The sequence below is a fragment of the Nerophis ophidion genome, linkage group LG21 (assembly GCF_033978795.1).
Source record: "Nerophis ophidion isolate RoL-2023_Sa linkage group LG21, RoL_Noph_v1.0, whole genome shotgun sequence".
In the NCBI taxonomy this organism is placed as follows: domain Eukaryota; kingdom Metazoa; phylum Chordata; class Actinopteri; order Syngnathiformes; family Syngnathidae; genus Nerophis; species Nerophis ophidion.
This window is the reverse complement of record NC_084631.1, coordinates 19302991-19327406: the sequence shown is the minus strand read 5'-3', so window position 1 is coordinate 19327406 and position 24416 is coordinate 19302991. Positions and strand designations below refer to the sequence as shown.

General features: G+C 36.7%; 1 protein-coding gene across 1 annotated transcript; it reads left to right on the top strand.

Annotated features, from left to right (window-relative positions):
• Positions 1–864: 864 nt before the first annotated feature.
• On the top strand, positions 865–23229 carry ppt2b (palmitoyl-protein thioesterase 2b). Its single transcript, XM_061882104.1, has 8 exons — positions 865–1244; positions 11215–11368; positions 11904–11999; positions 14295–14402; positions 14486–14569; positions 17463–17547; positions 20614–20668; positions 22027–23229. Exons 1-8 carry the CDS (start codon positions 1056–1058, stop codon positions 22168–22170), a joined length of 915 nt encoding a protein of 304 aa, XP_061738088.1. The 5' UTR covers positions 865–1055; the 3' UTR covers positions 22171–23229.
• The last annotated feature ends 1187 nt before the right edge of the window (positions 23230–24416 follow it).

Genomic DNA, 24416 nt, shown 5'->3' with positions numbered 1-24416 from the left:
ACATGTCAACCGGCAGGTTTCGGTGAGAAAATGGTGGTATTAAGTCAGCTCTTACCGTAGTAATGAGCGGAGAGCTTGCATTGTGCCTCGCCTCCTGCAACTGCGGACTCTCTTGCCTCCTCCCAACGGCCGCCCCCGACCGTCGGATGCTTACACCGTGGAGGAGGGGGGAAAAAAATCATCTCAGCCCGGCTGCCTTGCCTCGTCGAGAAACGTGGCTTCCATCGAAGACACTGGCGGTCACCACACCCGTGGCCACAACCCTCTGACTTTCAGGTACGACCATATAATCTCACTAAAACACTAGTAACACAATAAGCAGATAAGGGATTTTACAGAATTATCGTAGTAAATGTGTCAAATAACATCTGAATCGCTCCCACTGCCCTGGTCTTATTTTCTTTTCTATTCCTTCACTCTCACTTTCCTCAACCACGAATCTTTCATCCTCGCTCAAATTAATGGGGAAATCGTCGCTTTCTCTGTCCGAATCGATCTAGCTGCGGGTGGCCATTATTATAAACAATGTGAGGATGTGGGGAGCTCCACAATCCGTGACGTCATGCGCACATCGTCTGCTACTTCCGGTACAGGCAAGGCTTTTTTATTAGTGACCAAAAGTTGCGAACTTTATCGTCGATGTTCTCTACTAAATCCCTTCAGCAAAAATATGGCAATATCGCAAAATGATCTAGCATGACATAGAATGGACTTGCTATCCCCGTTTGAATAAGAAAATCTCATATCAGGAGGCCTTTAAATTTCGCTCAACCATGATTTTTGTCAGCAATTATACGTTTCTTAAGTGATTTTAACCCTATAAAGCCCTACTAGCGCGATTTTGCTAACCGGACGTGACGTAAATCTAGGGCGTGACGTTTGAAATGAAACCGGAACCCACAAAGACAGGCAAACAGTATGGATCTCTCGTCGTCAAAATTGAGGTGGAAATGGAGCGGGTGTTAACTTTTACTTAGAGTGTATTTATCGCCTATGTGTTTCAGTAGAGAACGTTTTTTTTATGGTAGATAATTTTTTAAATTAAAAAAGTTGTTATGAAGGGCTTCGTCACTGATTTGATAAGCCGGAGAAGGGGGGCATGTAGCGGGACAATCTCACTCCTCTGGCCGCTTCTGGTCGGGGGTCTGTGGGCAGCTGTGGTCGCCTACAAGCCGGTGATCATCGTGCACGGCTTGTTCGACAGCTCGGGAGATTTTAAGAACCTGCAACGCTTCATTAACGAGGTTGGTGCTAAAAATATCTTATTTGTTGTATTATACAGCATAGTGTTTATAAACAGCTGTGATTTAATTGAATAACTGAACACATCTAATCTATGTTGTTGTTCAATTTAATCATTGACATTTTCTTTCGCTGAATGGGTGCAAATGTTATTGTTGTAATCTCTCAAAATTACATGACATTCAAATCTAAATCTGATAATTAAGATATATTAAAAGATTCAATGTTTATTAACTTTATTCAGTGTCTATAAAAGTAAATTGAAAATGATGCACTTGAGGGACAGGACTGAAAATAACAATAATGAGTTTTTGGCATTGAATTAGTAAAGACTAAACATTTAGTGGTCTCGTACTTTTGTGACCTAAATTTACAGTTCAGTGTGATTGTGGCCCTTGGTGGCTAATAGTTAGATCATTGGTTCTCAAATGGGGGTACGCGTACCCCTGGGGGTGCTTGAAGGTATGCCAAGGGGTACGTGAAAATAGCAACAATTCAAAAAACATTTATAAATATATTTATTGAATAATACTCCAACAAAATATGAATGTAAGTTCATAAACTTTGAAAAGAAATGCAACAATGCAATATTCCGTGTTGACAGCTAGATTTTTTTGTGGACATGTTCCATAAATATTGATGTTAAAGATTTCTTTTTATGTGAAGAAATGTTTACAATTAAGTTCATGAATCCAGATGGATCTCGATTACAATCCCCAAAGAGGGCACAGTTTTTAGTTATTTTTATATCTTTTTTTGCAAATAGTTCAAGAAACACCACTACAAATGAGCAATATTGAATGCAATATACAATTTAATAAATCAGAAACTGATGACATAGTGCTGTATTTTACTACTTTATCAATTTTTCAACCAAAAATCTTTGCTCTGATTATGGGGTACTTGAATTTAAAAAATGTTCACAGGGGGTACATCACTGAAAAAAGTTTGAGAACCACTGAGTTAGATGTACCAGTATTTTGACTACGGTATAACTCGGTTGATAGAGTGGCCGTGCCAGCAACTTGAGGGTTCCAGGTTCAATCCCCGCTTCCACCATCTTAGCAATTGCCATTGTGTCTTTGGGCAAGACACTTTACCCACCTGCTCCCAGCGCCACCCACACTGGTTTAAATATTGAGTTGAGTTGAGTTAACATGCAAGCATATAACATGATACATCACAATTTCCAGTTTCTCTTTTCAACATGTTCGAAAAGGAGTAGGAAGAAGCAGAGCTAATTTAATCCTACCCCTTTTTTATTACATAACAGTTGCTATAACTTGTGTTCACTTCCAATATACTCCATAAGTAATCACAATAAAAATAAATAGAATTAACTTAGATATTTTAGCCACTAGAGAAAAGCGCTTTATAGATATAATTCACTTCACAATCTCGAAAACCACATTCAATTCTAAGGATGTACATTTCAGAATACCTTAAAGGCCTACTGAAACCCACTACTACCCACCATGCAGTCTGATAGTTTATATATTAATGATGAAATATTAACATTGCAACACATGCCAATACGGCCTTTTTAGTTTACTAAATTGCAATTTTAAATTTCCCGGGAGTTTCTTCTTGAAAACGTTGTGTAATGATGACGTGTATGTGTGACGTCACGGACTGTTAGGAAATATGAGCGCTGCTAAAAGTCGTCTGCTTTAACCGCGTATTTACACAGTATTTTGGAGATCTGTGTTGCTGAATCTTTTGCAATTTGTTCAATTAATATTGGAGAAGTCAAAGTAGAAAGATGGAGTTGGGAAGCTTTAGCCTTTAGCCACACAAACACACGGTGATTCCTCGTGTAAAATTCCCTGAGGTGAAACTTTACTATGGATCACAGCGGTCAAGCGACCGAATGTCAACCAGCAGGTTTCGGTGAGAAAATTGTGGTAAAAAGTCGCTTCTTACCAGAGATCAGCTGAGCTTGCACCGTCCATAGAGCTGCCGTCGACTTCCCTGAGACACTGGCGTCAAGACACCCGTGGACACACACCTCCGACTATCAGGTACTGTTAAACTCACTAAAACACTAGCAACACAAAATAAATATAAGGGATTTCCCTGAATTATCCTAGTAAATGTGTCTAAAAATATCTGAATCCGTCCCAATGCAATCGCATTTTTTTTTTAAAACTTTTTTTTTGTTTTTTGTTTTTTCCTAGTCCGCCGCTATCAATATCCTCAAACTCAGATCTTTCATCCTCGCTCAAATTAATGGGGAAATTGTCGTTTTCTCGGTCCGAATAGCTGTTTTTGTTGGAGGCTCCCATTAAAAACAATGTGAAGATGTGAGGAGCCATCAACGGGTGACGTCATCATCTGCGACTTCCGGTAAAGGCAGGGCTTTTCTGTTAGCGACCAAAAGTTGCAAACTTTATCGTCGATGTTCTCTACTATATCCTTTCAGCAAAAATATGGTATTATCGCAAAAGGATCAAGTATGACTCATAGAATGGATCTGCTATCCCCGTTTAAATAAGAAAATCTCATTTCAGTAGGCCTTTAAAATTCAATTTGATTCCGATTCTTTGGGTGACGATTCCATTCCAAATCGGTTCTCGGTTTGAAACCGATTCCCAAAAGTACGTTATTTGCTATATAAATATAATTCACTTCACAATCTTGAATCCCACTCGAAAACCACATGCAATTCTAGGGATGTACATTTCAGAATAGCTTAAAATTCAATTTGATTCCGATTCTTCGGCTGACTATTCCATTCCAAAGCGGTTCTCGGTTTTAAACAGATTCCTAAAATTAAATTATTTGCAGTGTAAATTATAGCAAAACGTTTTTATTAAAACAGGTTACATTGCTGATATATTATATAAACGCACTGGAAGTGTGAGCAGAGATGGCCTAAAAAAACGTTTTTAAAAGTTGATTCAGAATTGTAATAAATCGATATTTGGATATGAATGTTTTTTCCAGCACCCTTGCTTTAAATACAATAACGGTTCAAACACAAAAATTACAGCACAAATTTTGATGTAACAATATGAAAATGTCATATAAGTTATCGTGACCAAAATGATTACAATTGTCATTATAATGATTGTATTGTTGAATGTGCTCCAAAAGTACCTAACTATACATACACTGAAATATTTTGACCAAGTGTTTTTTGAATAACTGAAATGAATAGACACACTTTTTTGTGTTTCTTACGCTTCGGCTTCACTAATAGTGTTTTTGTCTTAGTATTTTATCTTAATGGCTAAGCTTTTTTTGTTAAATATTGGTTTGTACTTTGGCACATTAAGATTTATTAAAATAAAAAGTGCGTAAACAATTATCATTATCTATTATTTCTGCTGGGCGTTTTGCGTCCTACTCTGTTGTGCGGTTCTTGAACGCACCGTAAAAACACCTACCGGTACTATTCTTCCAAGTATAGAACAATCACTCTGTTCTAATAGAGCACAGCTTGTAGGTTCAATATGCACAATTGAATAGCTTTGTTGCTCAGACAGAAATGTGTTTATTTAAGTTTAGATAGGGGTATTTATGTTCTTATTGGGGAGAGCTGTTAATGTCCCTTATTTTCATGTTAGTGTTAAAGCTGGCAAGCTGGCGCCAGTCAGTCCTTGTGTTTATCAAAGTGCAGTTATCAGGTTTTTTTTGCCAATTTTTAAGAGTATTACTAGCTGTCAGGAGTTTTACTGAGTTTATCATCGTTATCACATCCCCAAAGCACAACAAACACACATTTACAAACACACATTGAGGAACACAAATAGCAACTTCCTTTGAACAAGCAGAAGTGTTTCTACACACTTCCTGGGGAACTCAACAGTGTTAAAATATACTCCAATTTTAAATTTATGATGGCTTAAGGCCTCCCGTAGATCAGGTTCACTATAGCTGCTGGTAGAAGTAGTTAACACATTTAGCCATTTGGTTAAAACATAATTCTGAAGTAAATACTTTGTGCAGCCCAGCCTCATACAGACAGACTTTACCAATTGAACTACAATTTGTGCAATTCCGGCAGGATTTGCATGTAAATGCCAGCAAAATGGGAGAGTTGCCGACACGCCCGGCTGGAACTGAAATGCTAGCGTTGGCATGCAAATAGTTAACATGTGTCGCATACCAAGTAATATGACTTATGGGTAAATGGTCACAAAATGAGCTAAAAAGGTTAGCATTCTCGCATACTAACAGGTAGCATGTGTCGCTTACCAAGTTATGACTCTGGGGTAAACAGTTGCAAAATAAGCTAAAAAAAAGTTAGCACGCTAATGTTAGTATGCTAGCACTTGAGTAACTAGAGCAAGGAGCATTTTTGAGGAATTGATCTTGTAAAAGTTTGTATATTGCTTATTCATTTTTAAAGGAGGACAATTCCTGGTATTTCCGGGTAATGCAGGAATTTTTGGATCCAGGAAATATGCTGGCTTAAATTTCCAGGGTGAGTGGAGTGTGTGGCTGTTGGAATAGTCCGTATTAGTTGAGAAATGTGGGATATGAAGAGGTTTGTTTATTGCCTTTTTTTTTTCAATAGGGAACGTTCCTGGTAATTTGTCCCTGGAAAACCGAGATTTTTTTCTAGTATTTTTTATTTAATAGCTTGAATATCCTGACAAAGACGGATGTTTTGACGGTTGAAATCGGATGAAAAATGTGGGAGTAGTCAAAATATAAAAGGTTGGACATACTGCTATTTGAAAAGTAGGAATTCCTGTTAATCAGACAATTTTAAATAATCGGATCAATCAATCATTTAGGGGAAACTTTACTCTTTTGGGGAATTTGGCCCATCATTCACAATCCATGTTTTTTCTGTGCGTTCTAAATCATAAAAAAAAAAATGCCAGAAAGAGGCAGGTAACAATGCAGGTAATGGGATTAATCTATTCTGTGTGTAAATCCAAAAACTGCCAAAAACGCTCTGTTTACATTCCTCGTGCTGAAAGATACAAGCATCCCAGTGAGAGCAGACATTGTTCATGACTGTTTTGTTATGTTCTGATTTTTTGTATTTCTACTAGTGCTACATGATGCTTAGTGTTTTACTAGAGCTGGATCTGCTTAGCAACCACCTTCTAAAATGCGTACATCATCTTCCCTATACGCAGGCTCAAAAAATAAGGTCCTGGATCATCGTTTGTCCCAAAGTTCTTTGATTCACCAAATCTCAGGAAGTCTGCCATGATTCCTGTGTCATTATTAACAATGACACAGGAAAGAAGTTCCTGTAATACTTAAAATTACCAACATAGTTTAAGTATGACATGTTATCATGAATGTATTTAAATTATTACAGCATGTGTATAAAGTTGTTACAGTTTTTTGGGAGGGATTTATAGGATGCAATGTTAGCCACCTCTTGCTAGCAGTTTTATATTCATTAAAATGCAGAGAAAAAATAGACAACAGCTTTTTTGTACCGCATAGGGGGGAAATGCAGTTCCTCTGGAAGCGACGACCAGCAACAAATTCTATTTTTATCCAGTGTTCGAAGAAGTTTAAGTTCATCTTTTTAATTTGATTTATTAAGCATAAAATCAAGAAAATATTAAACACACTTTGCATAATAAAAAATAAAAAATATACAGTACAGGCCAAAAGTTTTGACCCAACTTCTAATTCAATGTGTTTCTACATTGTAGATTGTCACTGAAGGAATCAAAACTATGAATGAACACATGTGGAGTTATTTACTTAACAAAAAAAAGTGAAATAACTGAAAACTGTTTTATATTCTAGTTTCTTCAAAATAGCCACCCTTTGCTCTGATTACTGCTTAGCATACTTTTGGCATTCTCTCGATGAGCTTCTAGCACATCTGTGAAGTGAAAATCATTTAAGGTGACTACCTCTAGAAGCTCATCGAGAGAATGCCAAGAGTGTGCAAAGCGGTAGTTTGAAGAAACTAGAATATAAAACCTTTTTTCAGTTATTTCACTATTTTTTATTAAGTACATTACTCCACGTGTTCATTCATCGATTTGATGCCTTCAATGACAATCTATAATGTAAATAGTCATAAAAATAAAGAAAACACATTGAATGAGAAGGTGTTCCAAACTTTTGGCCTGTACTGTATTTTGAATACATTTTTATTGTGCATTTATACATTTTATTTGGTGGAATAGCCCAAATATGAAGTGGTCATTTGGTCATTGATCAAAGCAGTTTTAGTGTCATATACGTCTGTTTTTTTCGTATTCAAAAACCTTTTTACACTGCATGTTTTCTTTCAATACTATTGCAATCTTTTCACATGTTTTCCAATGGGCTTTGTAGATAAGGTGGTGTTGACTCAGAAAAAAGGTTGGTAAGGTCATACCAAGATAAAGTTTTGGCCTTTTGTTACTCTAATGAATGTTGAATATGTAGCTTGAAACCAGACCTCAAACGTTTATGACAAGCGAACGGCTTTTATATTTGTTAAGACCGTCAGAGAATCTTTACTACAAATAATTCAAGAAATTATTAATTATTTACGAAGAAATTAGGGAACACTCCTTATCACTTGATATTTGAGATCTTCGTTTTGATTCGCATTTGCATGTCCATGAAATAGCTGAATGCTTCCTGCTTACTTAAAAACTAGTTAAAAATCACCGTACATGGGCCCGCTTCACAACTAAGGATGTAACCAACCGTGGTATTACTCTTTTAAATTGAAATTATCGAAGAACCATCATTGATAACTGCACTTGTTAAACTCAGACTCACCATGTTTCCTGGGAGTATAGATCGACCACTCAGTGCTAAGTGAGCACAGCTTCTAGGTCCAATGTGCAGAATTGACTACCTTAGTTGCTCGCGTGTTTATACAAGTTTAGATTAGGGTATGTTGGCACATTGTGTAAATCGTAAATAAAAACAGAATACAATGATTTGGAAATACTTTTCAACCTATATTCAATTGAATAGACTGCAAAGACAAGATACTTAAAGTTCGAACTAGAAAACGTTATTATTTGCAAATATTAGCTTTTTGGAATTTGATGTCTGCAACATGTTTCAAAAAAGATGGCACACGTGGCAAAAAAGACTGAGAACGTTGAGGAATGCTCACTCATCAAACACTTATTTGGAACATCCCACAGGTGAACATGATTGGGTATAAAAACAGCTTCAAAGAAAAGCTCAGTCATTCACAAACAAGGATGGGGCGAGAGTTACAACTTTGTGAACAAGTGCGTGAGCAAATTGTCGAACAGTTGAAGGACAACATTTCTCAACGAGCTATTGCAAGTAATTTAGGGATTTCACCATTTATGGTCCGTAATATCATCAATAGGTTCAGAGAGTCTGGAAAAATCACTTCACCTAAGCGATGACATTGCGGACATTCGATTCCTCAGGCGGTTCTGCATCAAAAAGTGAAATCAGTGTTTAAAGGATATCACCACATTAACTGAGGAACACTTCAGAAAACCACTGTTAGTAACTACAGTTCATCACTACGTCTGTAAGTGCAAGTTAAAACTCTACTATGCAAAGTGAAAGCCATTTATCAACAACATCAAGAAACGCCGCCGGCTTCGCTGGCCCGAGCTTGTTTAAAATGGAGTGATGCAAAGTGTAAAAGTGTTCTGTGGTCTGACAAGTCCACATTTCAATTTTTTGGGGGAAACTGTGGAAGTTGTGTCCTCTGGAACAAAGAGGAAAAGAACCATTCGGATTGTTATAGGCGCAAAGTTTCTCAGTTCGAACAATAAATATCTTGTCTTTGCAGTCTATTCAATTGAATATAAGTTGAAAAGGATTTGCAAATCATTGTATTCTGTTTTTATTTACGATTTACAATAACGTTTCAACTACACTGGTTTTGGGTTTTGTACATGTATCCATGTTAGCTTTTAAGCTAGCTAGCGAATTAGTGCTTGGCGCAGTAATGTGGTGTTCCCCGCTACTTTGCGGTTCCATTACTGCGATCTTAGTGCATTGCAAGTATGTCATTATGAATGTAAAAAAATAATTTTGACGCTGTTGAGTTTCCCTAGAAGATGTCTGGATACACTTCTGCTTGTTTGCTGGAAGTTGCTCTTTGTGTTGCCCCAGTGTGTTTGTTTGTAGCCCTGGGATTTTTGTGTCTGCATGTTTATTGTACTTAATTTCTGTAGTGGGATTCAAGCTTGCCATAATATATTTGAGTATTTCCCACCCAGGGTTCATGGGTCGCAAGTACACTAAAACAGGGGTGTCCAAAGTGTGGCCCCAGGGGCCATTTGTGGCCCTGAGCTAAATTTTTTATGGCTCACAGCAGCCTTTAAAAATACTACTGAAAAAGAAAATGAAACATAAAAATGTGGAATAAAACAGCAAACAGGTAGAATGTAACGAGTACAAGTTGCAATTTTGTCTCTAATTTCACAATGCTGCCATGCAGGCGTTAAAAAAATGTTTACAATTTAAAAATGTAATTACTCGAAAAATATTAATCAATCAAATTTAATGGTTTGAATTATTGACCTGTTTAAAGCTCCAATTACTTCACATCAAAAATTTTAATATATTTTTGGGGGAAAATGTTCCTTATTTTATGTGTTTGCCGTATAAAATACTAATTTATTTGACAAAAAGGGTATAAAATAAACAAACAAACAAAAAAATCCTGAATAATGAAACCTTACAATCAACAAATAGATTTGAAGTTGATCTAAAGACTCAAGCATTGGAAAAAAATGTATGACCTATTTTCAACACTTTCATGAGAGGTACACTTTTGGATCCCCAATAATTTTACTGGGAGTTTTTTTTTATACTGTTATTGCTCAAAAAAGTTATAATAAATCATATATCAATTTTATATTGATTATATAATATTAAAATATTGGGTATTTGGGGTTTTTGCCAAAAAATAGGATTTGACCAAAAAAATACAAAAAAAAAAAAAAAAAAACTTTATATCAACAGATATACCTAAAGTTGATCTGGAGATTTAAGCATTGGGCAACATTTTTTTTATGGAGTACTTACCATAAATCAGGGGTATTAAACTCATTTTAGCTCAGGGGCCGCATGGAGGAATATCTGTGCACACGCTGGTCGGACTATTAAAATCATGGCATTAAAAAAATAAAAAAAATAAAGACAACTTCAAATTGTTTTCATTGTCTTACTTTGACCAAAATAGAACAAACACATTCTGAAAATATTACAATAAAAATATAGAAAAAAAATAACGGCAGCGGTAAAGTTTAGATCCATGAAGGAAAGAAGAAAGTAAATGAATAAATGTATATATGCATAAAAATGTGTTTTCTTTCGTATTATTTTTTTTATGAATTACGTAACGTTTATGACAACATTTTTCCAAAACACAATATAGAATGTGAGATATAACAGGATAATGCATACATTTATCATTGTTTTCAAAACGGTTACAAAAAATTAGAACCCCAAAAATTTTCTGTGAGGGCCCATTTTTATGACTTAATGGGGTCCTTGGGACCCCATTTTGAAAATTCCTTGCGCCAACACTGAGTATCGGTGCGTGGAAAACAGCAGCAAGCGGCTGTGACGTTCCGGCCGCTTTTGATACCAATCAAATATCGTTCCAGGAGCCATCAATAATTCAAGTGTCCAAGTCAAGGCCAGCAAGCCTTGACTTGGACACATAGGCCATAAATGAATAGAAAAATGTAAAGTTAGTACATGTGATCAGTATTGGTATCGGCCGATCTCACTCATGGACGATAGGTATTGGAATCGGCAGCATAAATCCCTGATGTTTTTACACACAATAGCTCAGTGATAACTAACTGCTCTTTTTCTTTTTTTCAATCTTACCCATGGTATATTAAAAAAAATCTAAAATAATGTACTTTTATATCATTCTACGATTTTTGTCTTTTTTCCATTTATTATGGGTGTTTTGTATTCAATATTGGTAAGATTTAACATACCTATTTTCGTTCTGATAAGAGCGACATCCGACTGTTAAAATAATCATAATGAATGATATTGACACTTTTTCCGTCTCTCCGTCTTTAGTCTCATCCTGGAACAAACGTGACAGTGATCGACTTGTTTGACCGGAGTGCGAGTCTGCAGCCGATGTGGAAGCAAGTGGAGGGTTTTAAAGCCGCTATTTATCCTATCATGCAAAACTCTGAAGAGGGAGTCCATTTTATCTGCTATTCTCAAGGTGTGTTTGTGTGCCCACGTGTGTCAGTCCCATAATCGCTTTATTCCGGGTGATAAAACACGTCAAGTAGGTACAGAATTGACGAAATTTGAACTCTGTTCTTTATAAAGTGTACATGTTCCCTTTAAGAGGAGCTCATCTGCAATTCAGTCAATATGCTATATCCATTTTGTAAATATGGCACTCCTTACGAGTGATTCTTAATGGGTGTCCCGATCAAATATTGACATTGTGGATGGGTCCGATATCAAAGAAAAAGACATGTATCGGATTATATTAGCATGCATAAAAAAAGGCTCTGCTCCAATGATTCTATTGGGTTATTGAATATTTATAGGAGAATGCCCACTACTAGAATTTTTATGGAGCAGAACGCTTAGGAAATAAAGAAAATATATTATAAAAGTAGACTACAATAGAAAGGAAATGTGTTCTTTTACACCTGCACTGCAAGATGACATTGATTTTTTGTTTGTAACAACAAAATATTTTTCCAAAAAAATCAGTCTTGAAATTGTTGTTAATGTTATTCCAGGTGGGCTAGTTTGCAGGGGAATCCTCTCCACCTTGCCCGATCACAACGTGCACACGTTCATTTCGCTGTCCTCCCCTCAGGCCGGACAATACGGAGGTGAGTTCTTCACAAACCAAGGAGCGGTTTCTGGGCCATTTTGCGTCCCCAGGAAATAAAATGTATACATGCATAATACAATTTACTGTCAAATATGTGTTTTATTCAGTAAAGTGTTCTGCAAATTGATCTAATTGCACATTTAATAAATGCAATTGAAAATATTAAACAATCTTGAACAAAAAAACACTTGTTTTCTGTCCGTCTCTTCCTAAAATGACTCTTTATCATAAAATACAATAATTAAAATCATTCACAAATTGTATTTATTTGCTGTTACTCTTTAGTACAACTGTGCTTTCCGTGTATTTTCTTAAAAAAAAGAAGGTAAAATTCACACTTAAGTTTGATTTTTCACTCAGTCCTGTTACCCATTAACCCCTCTGAAAAATGCGCAATCTTCTACGAACCACATGGTCCATTTAGGCCAAAAATTGTTTTATCCTTCTGTATTTAATTACACAGTCCTATTACCAAAATTATATTTTTTTTGCGTTAACTTTTTTTTGGGGGGGGGTTGATATTTGATAATTGCTATTTGTATCACATCCATGTACCGGTAGCTATCAATCAATCAATGTTTATTTGCAGTATATAGCCCTAAATCACCAGTGTCTCAAAGGGCTGATATATTTCATGTATTTCCTAATTATTTTCTAAAAACTCTTATTACTTTCAATCCTGTTACCCTAATAAGTCATCTTTGGCTTATGACCGTTGTTCCGCTACGGCTAACGTCTTTTTTTGTGTGCTGGCGAAGCAGACCGATTACAGGTTGTCAATAAAACTCCAGTTAAGGTGCTTTTTTAATAATTTTAATTCAAACACTGTAAAGTCTGACACACACACAAAGTATGTTAATAGGACTTACATGAGATACAAAATAACTTATCGGTGATGTTCCAACATAAAAAGAATGCATTGAAACTAATTTGCTAGCTCGATACTAATTTACATTGAAATCGTACTAAATATGCAACTGGTTAGCATTGGTGATTTTATAGGGCCATCTCACATTTGCATACTTGCAAATGATACTCAAAAGTGCAAGACAACAAAATACACCAACGAGGCAAACCACACCATATTAAAATACATCTTTTGAGTATTTGAATATGTGTTTTCATCAAATTCAGAGTTTAAAAAAGACCAAGATGTTGGTTTATTTTGAGTTTTACAACAAGCAAATGGTGGTGATGTGCAATGCCACTTTTTTTCTTTTCCATCCGATACCGATTCAGGCTGGTATCGGCGATACCGATCCGATACCAATATTTTACGCAAAAATTTAAAAAGTTGTGTATTTCAAATAATAACATGCTTCATAGCATAAAAAACACAAAACAGAGTTGTTTATTTATTTTCAAACTCTAAAATATAGGAGTGTCAAAATAATTTTCATTGAGGGCCACATCGCAGTAATGGCTGCTTTAAGAGGGCAGCTTTTGAAAAATAAATTTACATTATGCATGCGAGTAATAACCTGTGATTAGTCATGATTAATCGAATGCCATATTTGTATGTATAACTTGCTTTAAAATCATAAGTAAAGGTGACAAGAAGATATGTAACTTTATTTTTCTCTCACAAAGAAAGTTTTGCAATACAGTATATAATAATATAATTGGCATGATCAGATAATATTAAAGTTTAAAATATGCATTTTTTCTGTCAAAATTGAAAGAACGAATGCATTTGGTAAAAAAAATAATAATAATGCAAAAATCTGTATTTTATTGAAGCCCATTTTTTCCAGGCTTTTGCGGGCCACATAAAATGATGTGGCGGGCCAGAGCTGAGTTTGACACCTGTGAACTAATACAACAGAAAAAACAGGACACAATTATAGAAATTGAAAGTTCACAACAATGGCTGGTTTCAAACCATAAAAGAGGAAATGAGTAAAATAATACAGTCGTTACAATAAAAGTATTATTTAGAACTACCAGTAGCTTAAAAACTAGCGGTACTTAACAATTGATTTACATGAACATGTTAAGGTGAAAATACTGAACATGTACAGTAAGTAACACTCAACAAAAGCATTGCCTCATTCACAAGTTTAGTTACTTTTTTTACACTTTGTTCCTGTTAATGATATACTGTAAAGTATTACATGTATCAATCTTTTCTTTTGAAAATCGTTATTACAGCATCAATATCTGGTATCGTCTGTATCGATATTTCAGTTTCGATCGCACATCACAAGCAAATGGCATCAATTTGGTGGTACGACCCTTCTGCTGAAATTCACCAGTGGATCCTGTGCCTTTTTTTTCCTCCTTCCCTTCTTAGATACCGACTACTTGAAGTATCTTTTCCCTCAGTTTGTGAAGTCCAACCTGTACCACCTTTGTTATACAGCCATCGGCCAGAGGATATCCATCTGCAACTATTGGAATGGTGAGGCTGGGACATGAACTTCGAACTATCGAACATTTTTAGCTTTTTCATTGGCTTTCATATTATGTTGTCATCCTCTTCAGATCCCCACCACAGGGACATGTATGTGAACAGCAGTGACTATCTGGCGGTGCTCAACAGTGAAAGACTCAATCCAAATTCAACAGGTCAGCAAATTCTTTGAGTTTACACATGAAAAAAGACAACTTGTGACCCCTGCAGAGATTTATCAATGTGCAAGAACTACAGTCACAACAACGTGAATGTACTTGAAATCTGTGTAAGAGTATAAGTCATAATGACACAATGTCAGCCTGTCCCAAACCTTAAAGCTTGTTGTAGATGTGTGCATCTCCTTGTCACGGCTATGGGTGAGTGACTGGAAGAAAAGCTCTGGATAATTTTAGGGTTTGGATCTGTGAATCTCTAGGCAACAACTATAAGATGGCGCCGTCTTTCTGAGATGTTTTTGTAGGTGAAAAAAAGATCAGTTACAGTACAGTTAGTTAACAAAATAACCAAAAGCAGACATGGGATTTTCCCGTCTATAGTTGTAAATCTGTCTTTTTTATCTCTGTAAAAATATAAAAAATTATTTTCCATTTTTCTCCGTTTTTTTCGACCTGCGATGTGTTAAAATCTTGATCTGTCTCTTTGCCATACCTGCCAACAACTACGGTTCTCCCGTAATGAGTACGGTTTTTGATAATCCATTCCGGTTTGCGGCTGCAGTGGTAAAAAATATGGTTTTCCATTAAAAATTATTGACTTAAAAATCGGATCTACGGCGCTTAACTACATTTCCCAATAGCTTTGCTTCTTTTTAAACAACTAGCGATTTCTGGAGCTTAGCTGTTTTTAGACCCATGTCGCGGTTAGCTAGGCTACACGCTACAAAAGAAGAGAGAGGGAGAAGAGAAAAAGAGAAATACAACTCTACAGGAAGGGGACAAAACATACAGGAAAAATCAATGATTGGTTGGCTTACGTGTAACAAAATCCATGATTGGTTGCTTGGTTTACTATGATGAGTCTACTTGGCCACATTTGGACAAATGTATACGTCTGGATGAATCAATGACCAAAACATTCATTTAAGTTGTTTACCATGTGAGCCCAAATCAAAGCTAACGTTAGTTTCTGTGCTATTTCTCTAACAGAAGTGAACCACATAAACAGATGAGATTGGTGATAAAGTCGCTACATGGAGAGATATAGGTTCTTAAGCAAATTGGTGTATGTGTAAATGAAGCTGTAATCAATCAATGTATCAATCGTCATTGAGAGTCATTGTCAGGTGCAGAGAAGAGCAAACGGCCGTAACAAAGACACATCCAAAATACTGATATGGCGGGATTGTCTTTAATATATACCGCTTTCTTTAAGTATTAACTATAGTACTAGTATACCGCCCAGCCCTACGTGAGAGTCACGCAATTTAACCCATTGTCCCGCCACACTTGACATTTCTCGTGCTTATATTTACCCATTCACTACTTTATATTTAATAACCCCGATTGACTGACCGAAATACCCAGTCCCAGACAAATCCATAAATTATTTAGCCTAAATGTAGCCAACCACGGAAGGCACAAGGCAATGTAAACCAATCAGAAGCACCGTAAGGCGGGTCTTGGCGTCTCTACACACACCTAATAAATAAATAAATGACTCGTACTTGTATAGCGCTTTTCTACCTTCAAGGTACTCAAAGCGCTTTGACACTACTTCCACATTTACCCATTCACACACACATTCACACACTGATGGAGGGAGCTGCCGTACAAGGCGCTACCCAGCACCCATCAGCAGCAAGGGTGAAGTGTCTTGCTCAGGACACAAAGGACGTGACAAGGTTGGTACTAGGTGGGGATTGAACGAGGAACCCTCGGGTTGCGGACGGCCACTCTTCCACTGCGCCACGCCGTCCTCAGCACAGTGTTGCCTTGGCGACTTTAAAGTTAAAGTTAAAGTACCAGTGATTGTCACACACACATTAGGTGTGGCAAAATTATTCTCTGCATTTGACCCATCACTTTTGATCACCCCCTGGGAGGTGAGGGGAGTAGTGGGAAGCAGCGGTGCGGCGCTCGGGAATCATTTTTGGTAATTTAACCCCCAATTCAAACCCTTAATGCTGAGTGCCAAGCAAGGAGGTAATGGGTCCCATTTTGATAGTCTTTGGTATGACTCAGCCAGGATATGAACTCACGACCTACCGATCTCAGGGCAGACACTCTACCCACTACGCCACTAAGTAGGTTTCTTGCTAGATAGAATATCTTTCCAACTTCTCTTAGTGACTTTCTTTCTCAAAAGTAACTTTTTGGGATGTTTTGGGGAAATAAAAGCACGTATCACGCTGTTGTCCTGAACGTACAAGCGGTGCTGTCGTGAGTCTTGCCTCACAGGTGGTCCCGAGGCTACTAAATGTCTGCTCTTTGACAGCTCGTTGGTCTTTTAAGTGCATCGACAATAAAGTTCCCTTCCAGTCAAAGCAGAGAGGAGACCAACACCCACTCTGTTCAAAGCTGCTGCTGTTTTTGCCTTGGTTTACGAAGATGGAAATGTAAATGTTTCAGCATAGTCAGTTGTCATGCTTCAAATAAAAACAAACCTGTCGTTCATGTTAATGAGCCAGTCAATAGATTTGGTTAGTTCATTAGCCTTCAGTCTTTTGAGCGATGTTGGTACACTAACATTCAACAATGGAGAACTAAGAATCAACAAAATAAAATTAATTTACAGTATATCTACAACGACTTAGGTGGGCACTTTGTCATCATAGCAAGAACATTGGCGTGGTCGATATAAGTGGGTTCAATTGTACTTTAGAGCAATTCTCAACTCGTGGGTTTTGTTTGTTGTTTTTTTGTTTTTATGTTTTTTGGGGTGGGGGCAGCCTGCATGCTAACTGTTTTCGTGCTACTGTAGCATGCATGACATCACTAAGTACAGAGCATGCTAAATATCTGACTGAGTCAAAAAATATGGGAATAGTTGATTCTATTTACTAATAAACATGATTGATAATGGTGATCTTCTCCGTCCAACTCTCAGAATGGAAGAAAAACTTTTTAAAAATCGACAAGTTGGTGCTTGTAGGAGGACCAGACGACGGTGTCATCACTCCCTGGCAGTCGAGGTGAGTTTTGCGTGTTTTGTGTTTTTTTTAACACACACAGCAGCATTGTATGCAGTACATACAGTTCCGAACATACTCCTATCACAGAAATGGATCAATGTTGGACATTTAATGATTTTATTGAACCGGGGTAGTAACCATAAATTTTGAAGTATAAGCCGCTACTTTTTTACCTTGCTTTGAACCCTGCGTCTTATAAAACAGTGTGGATAATTTATGGCTTTTGTCCTTGCGAACGGCCATAATGTTTTGTGTTCAACAAAAAGTTTTCATAAAACACCCAAAGAGACTGAAAAGGTGTGTTATTGTTTGAACTATGGTGCCATCTTTTGGATGAGATCGGGTTGTACGTCAAAAGTATTTCCTTCCGTTTAGTGCTTTGAACTGAAACTACAAGTGCCGTTCCATTTTCCATACCGTTTCTCCTACTAGGGATTCTTCATTCAACACTCCAAGCAATGTTTTTAAGTTTTCCAATATAACTAAAATAATTCAAACTTACCTAACTGTCCCATGTGGGATGTCTGTTGGAATGTTTTAAAGGCCTACTGAAATAAGATTTCCTCATTTAAACGGGGATAGCAGGTCCATTCTATGTGTCATACTTGATCATTTCGCAATATTGCCATATTTTTGCTGAAAGGATTTAGTAGAGAACATCGACAATAAAGTTCGCAACTTTTGGTCACTAATAAAAAAGCCTTGTCTGTACCGGAAGTAGCAGACGATGTGCGCGTGACGTCACAGGTTGTGGAGCTCCTCACATCTGAACATTGTTTACAATCATGGCCACCAGCAGCGAAAGCGATTCGGACCGAGAAAACGACGATTCCCCCATTAATTTGAGCGAGGATGAAAGATTTGTGGATGAGGATAGTGAAAGTGAAGGACTAGAACAGTGGTTCTTAACCTGGGTTCGATCGAACCCTAGGGGTTTGATGAGTCGGCCTCAAGGGTTCGGCGGAGGTCAAGACACACCCAACTCTACGTGTAAATAAAAACTTCTCCCTATTGGCATATTATGGATACCCCCAAAATGATGTTCTCTCTCATTTTTGCCATCTGATTTGCAGGTGTGTAATTTGTTGTGGTTCATGCACAGTTCATTTTGTGCAACATTGTCTTAAATTTGAAAAAAAAAAATTGGTATTTTTTACCAAAGGGTTCGGTGAATGCACAAATGAAACTGGCAGGGTTCTTACCTCCAAGAAGGTTAAGAAGCACTGGACTAGAAGAAAAAAAAAAAGGCTAGGGCAGTGGGAGCAATTTACATGTTATTAGACACATTTACTAAAATAATTCTGGGAAATCCCTGACCTGCTTATTGTTTTACTAGTGTTTCAGTGAGATTATATAGTCGTACCTGAAAGTCGGAGGGGTGTGGCTACGGGTGTGATGACCGCCAGTGTCTCTGGTGGGAGGAGGTAAGAGACTCCGCAGCTGCAGAAGGACGCAAGCTCCGCTCATGTCTACGGTAAGAGCCGTCTTATTACCACAATTTTCTCACCGAAACCTGCCGGTTGATATGTGGTCGGGAACCATGTTCGCTTGACCGCTCTATTCCATAGTGAAGCTAACCTTCGGGAATGTAAACAAGGAAACACCGGCTGTGTTTATGTTGCTAAAGGCAGCTGCAATACATCGCTTCCCACCTACATCTATCTTCTTTGACGTCTCCATTATTAATTGAACAAATTGCAAAAGATTCAGCAACTCAGTGTCCAGAATACTGTGTAATTATGCGATTAAAGCATACGACTTTTAGCCGTGAGCGGTGCTGGAAGAACATGTCCGCTACAACCGATGATGTCATCATACGCGTCATCATTCTGCGACGTTTTCAACAGGATACTTCGCGGGAAATTTAAAATTGCAATTTAGTAAACAAAACCGGCCGTATTGGCATGTGTTGCAATGTTAATATTTCATCATTGATATATAAACTATCAGACTGCGTGGTCGGTAGTAGTGGGTTTCAGTAGGCCTTTAATGCATATTTGTATGTGCTATTGTAATGTAATCAAGCTAGTGTCATGACCCTTAGCTAATATCCTAACACATTGGGTCTGTGTTACTATTATTATCTTACAATGGCATTCTTTTTGTATTATTTCAGTTTTACAAATTCCTAAGTAGATTTACCAAAACGCCACCATGGAGTTATTGAGTCTGTTTAGATGTTTGGAGAGCTAGCTTCCGCAGTTAGTGGGTCAATAACGATGACTTCTGTTTTGTTTTATCCGCCATTTTACTGCCGAGTTACAGGCACCGTTTGAAAGCAATTAAGTTATGTAAATAAACATTTACAAAATATTTCTGTGTAAATAACTAATTTCGCAATGTATATATATGTGGCTTATAATGTGGTGTGGCTAATATACAATATGGTAGGTTTTTTTATTGTTGTTGTTTTTTTTATTTTTATTTAAGGGGTGCAGCTTAGATACCACTATAACTCTATAGTACGGAAATCATCGATTCTTTAAAACATTTTTTAGATGGTTATTTCACCACAATACTTTGAAGAATCAGTAGAATTTATTTCAATTGGTTGGTTTACTGGCATAGACTCGGCTTTTAAGCACAGTCCACACAAAAGTTAAATGGAGTTGACGTCATGGGCTAAAAGGTAGGACTATTATTGGAATGTTTTGATTATTCACACACCAGTTTTTAATGTGCGTTTGCAAGGGTTGGCCTTTGTTCGAGTTTGGACGATTCCAATTCCGATTCCGGTCAACGGAAATGGGAATTGACATTTAAAAAATTTGGATGGGTTAGGGAGAATGGAGATGTAAGACCAAATGTCTACCAAACTGTAAATCAATGCTCGATGCCCAGCTCTAGTGTCTATCATTGTCCCTTTTGTAACACCCACTTGAGTCCAATACATGCAGTACTTTTTACTGTATACTCCTGCTTTCAACTTCAATGGATTATTTCCTGCTCACACATGGGACTTTTTTTCTTATCTTGGCATGTGGACAAACAGATGATATTCATGTGATGCTGTTACACATTAACTCTCCTGTTTCGCCTGTACTTACTTTTTTTTTTTTTTTTTAGTCAGTTTGGATTCTTCAACGACAACGAGACCGTTGTTGAGATGCAGAGTCAAGACGTGAGTGGAAACTTCACACAGCTTAGGACTAGTTTAGTGTTCACAAAGTGCCGTTTGGGAGTTTTAAAGTGCGATTAGTAAAGTATCAGGCAAATAAAAGCAATTATTACTATTTTTTTCGGACTGTAAGGCGTACTTAAAATCATTTAATTTTCTCAAAACTTGATAGTGCGCTTTATAACGCCTATTGTACGGAATAATTCCGGTTGTGCTTACTGACCTCAAAGCTATTTTATTTGGTACATGGTGAAATGATAAATGTGACCAGTAGATGTCTGTCATACATAAAAAATATATGTAAACTGCAATTTGACTGAAGTAAATAACACCAAAATGTTATATGTTCCATTGAAAATATAGAACATTACACACGGCACTCAAAAATCTATCAAAATGTTTTAGTACGACTTTGGTAAGCTATGAAGCCGCACCGCTTGATGGATTATATCGTGCTTCAACATACGAGTATTATTATGGTGTGTGTATAAGGTAAGACATATTATCTGGCGTTTTGTTTTGCAGTATTATGCAAAAGCAACTTTTCTTACCTTCTGGTACCTGCCGATCTGTATTTGGGATTTGCATAAGTCCTGAAAAATTGTGCGCGTCCACCTTTGTAGTCGGTAGTCGATAAGCTTCTTCTTTTTCACTATTTCCTTATGTGACATTCATCCTCCGCTGTTGCCATTTCTAATATAAAGTACCGGTAGTGTAAAGTTCTTCTTACAATATATCTGTCAGTAAACTCGCTATGAAAGTGCTAAGACATACCGGTGAAGTGAGTTTACATAATTCACACAAGGAGCTTTGGTTATTAGAGAGTTCCGGTCCGACGGTTTTTCACGGGACACATTTCCGGCCTTGTTATTGCACTAGTGAACCACGGATTAGAAGATGCTACTCCGTTATTGATTCAAGTAAAGTCTGAAAGTCATTAAAACAGTTAGCGCGATCTTTTGACACTTCTTCCACTCCCGTCCTTGCACGCTACACCGCTACACGAAAGACGATGGGGCTAAGACACTGCCAAAAGTTAGCCACGTAAACAAAACGGTGCATCCTGAAGGGACTGTCAAAAAGCGACTTGAAGATGTAAAACATAATCTATGCAACATTTTGACCAAATAACCACCATTACATGTTATGTAGACCACATGGAAATGTTTTAAATTTAGAAAGAAAAATATAATAATACGACCACTTTAATGCACCCTATAATCCGGTGCACCATTTTTATGAAAATATACCTGACTCGACCTGCTCATCGGCAGTGCGCCTAATTATCCGCTGCGCCCTATCATCTGGAAAATACGGTATATAAATATCTGTGCTGAAATATTTGTTTCCTCTTCATCCAGATTTTCTTAAAGGATGTCTTTGGTTTGAAGACCTTGGCGGCTCGTGGGGATCTGATCTTGTGTTCTGTTCCTGACGTCCAACACATTTGGTGGCACTCCAATGAGACTGTGTTTCACACTTGTATGGAGAAGTGGCTGGTATGAAACAATAGCACACACTATCGTCTCGACCGCTTCATCGGATTCTGGCTTCCACCTGCATAATTTGAAACTGAAATTGTTTGAACATAATGGGAAACTGACAGTACTGTTTTTACTTATTTTACTATTATATTGTTGTTTTATTTGTAAGGCACAAGTAAACTGTATATTTAACTGTAAACGCTTCCATAAAGTGAGGAAATAGAAATAGAAGAGTGTTCTCTATATCTTTTATTTTTAAATGTTCGTCCAGTCTTCCATCAGAGAGGCATCTTGTCGACGCGTGTAGCATTTATTGGTCCCACCCTGTACCTCAAAGCAACACAACAGTGCCTGAGCAATGTTTTGCCATCCTGTCTTCATGTACAGACTGACTGCCTTACTCCTGTTCAAAGCAGTCGCGCTATGTTTTAATATGCTGTGGTTATGAATTCCCGCACAGTAGCTGTATTAGAAGCAGCTCGAGATTTCCCCTTCATGCGTCAGTGTTACAGCTCGCATACCATAAGTGCTAAGACAAACAGCTGATGTTGTCAAAAGGTTGGATAGAAACTTGAAAGAGTGGCGGTGTTGTTTTAACGTGTACCTGCCGTTTAATATATACCATTATGTCACTTTTTACCTTTTCATCGCCTTTGGTATTTAGGAATTTGAATAATATTTATTGTTGTGCCTGTTTTGCCATAACTGTACCGTAGTATTTCAGATAATATTATTATCATAGGAACATTTATTACTTGTAGATCTGAAGGGATTTGTGTACTTCCTGAAAGGAATAATAAACAAAGACATGATTGGGAAACATTTTTACCTAATAAGGGAAGATGAGGTGATGTGGTTTTGTTCCTATACAGTATTGTTTGTATTATTGTATATACTGTATGATTGTAAACGTGAATTTACAGAGAAAATGATGGTATGGCTTCAAGGGATTTCATACATCATGTCCAAATGTAAAAAGGGACACATTTTTGAAAACGAATGGATGCAATTATATTGACTATTTTTATTAGAGTGTCATCTGTCAGTGTGATGTGTCTTCAATAAAAATTTTTCAAAATATGTTCTGGGTTATAATTCTTATTCAAAAAACATCTAACTATTTACATGTATTGTATAATTGTAATTAATCATTGACATACTAATTTCAACGCAAATCTTTGAGATAGGCGACAAGAAACATCTGATCCAACAAGAGTTTCTCTACTATTTACTTATTTAATATTTGACACGCAAGTAAAAAAATAATTAATCTCTTTGCTTTTTATTGCTTATTTTTCCCAGTTTCTTTTGGAAGCCCTTGTCTGCCACCAGAAAATAATTGACATAAAGTTCATATTTTGAGTTCAAAAGTTATAATTATTAAATATAAGTCAAATTGTTTGGATATAAAGTCAAAGTTATGAAATAAGAGTATAAATAATGAATTCACGTTGTAATTATGAGATTTTAAAAAATCGACATGAGATGAAAACAAAATTATGAAATGAACTTTGTTGAAATTAGGAGATAAAATGTTAATATTCTGAGATTTAGAAAATGTTATATATCAAATAAATTAAATTATGAGATAGGAAGTCAAAATTATGAGATAAATTGAAATTATGAGGCAAAAAGTCAAAAGTATGAGCTAAATTATTCAGGGAATTAAAAAAAATCGAAATGATGAAAGTATGTTAAAATTATGAGATAAAAAGTCAAAATTATTAGATACAAAGTCGAAATTATGAAATAGAATCATAATTATGAGATACTAAAATCGACATTAGGAGACAGACAGGTGAAATGATAAGATAACATCGAAATGATGTCAATATTCTGAGAAATACAATAGGAAATTAAGAAATGAAGTCAGAACTATGAGTTAGAAAGTCAAATGTATGCGATAAAAATTCGAACGTATGAGAGTCATAATTATTGGACTGAAAGTCGAAATTGTGCGATAAAGTCACATTTATTGGATAAAAAGTAGAAATTATGAGATTCGAAATCATAATTGTTGGTTTATTTCCTAGAATAAAACGTTTTCTGGATTTTTTTTTTTGAGATCGGACATACAATAAATACATTTATTTTTGAGGGATTACGATCTTTATAATAAAAAATAACAATCCATCCATTTTCTACAGGTTGTCCCTTTTGGGCTCGTAGGGGGGTGCTGGAGCCTATCTCAGCTACAATCGGGCGGAAGGCGGTGTACACCCTGGATAAATCGCTACATTAACACAGGGCCAACAGATAGACATACA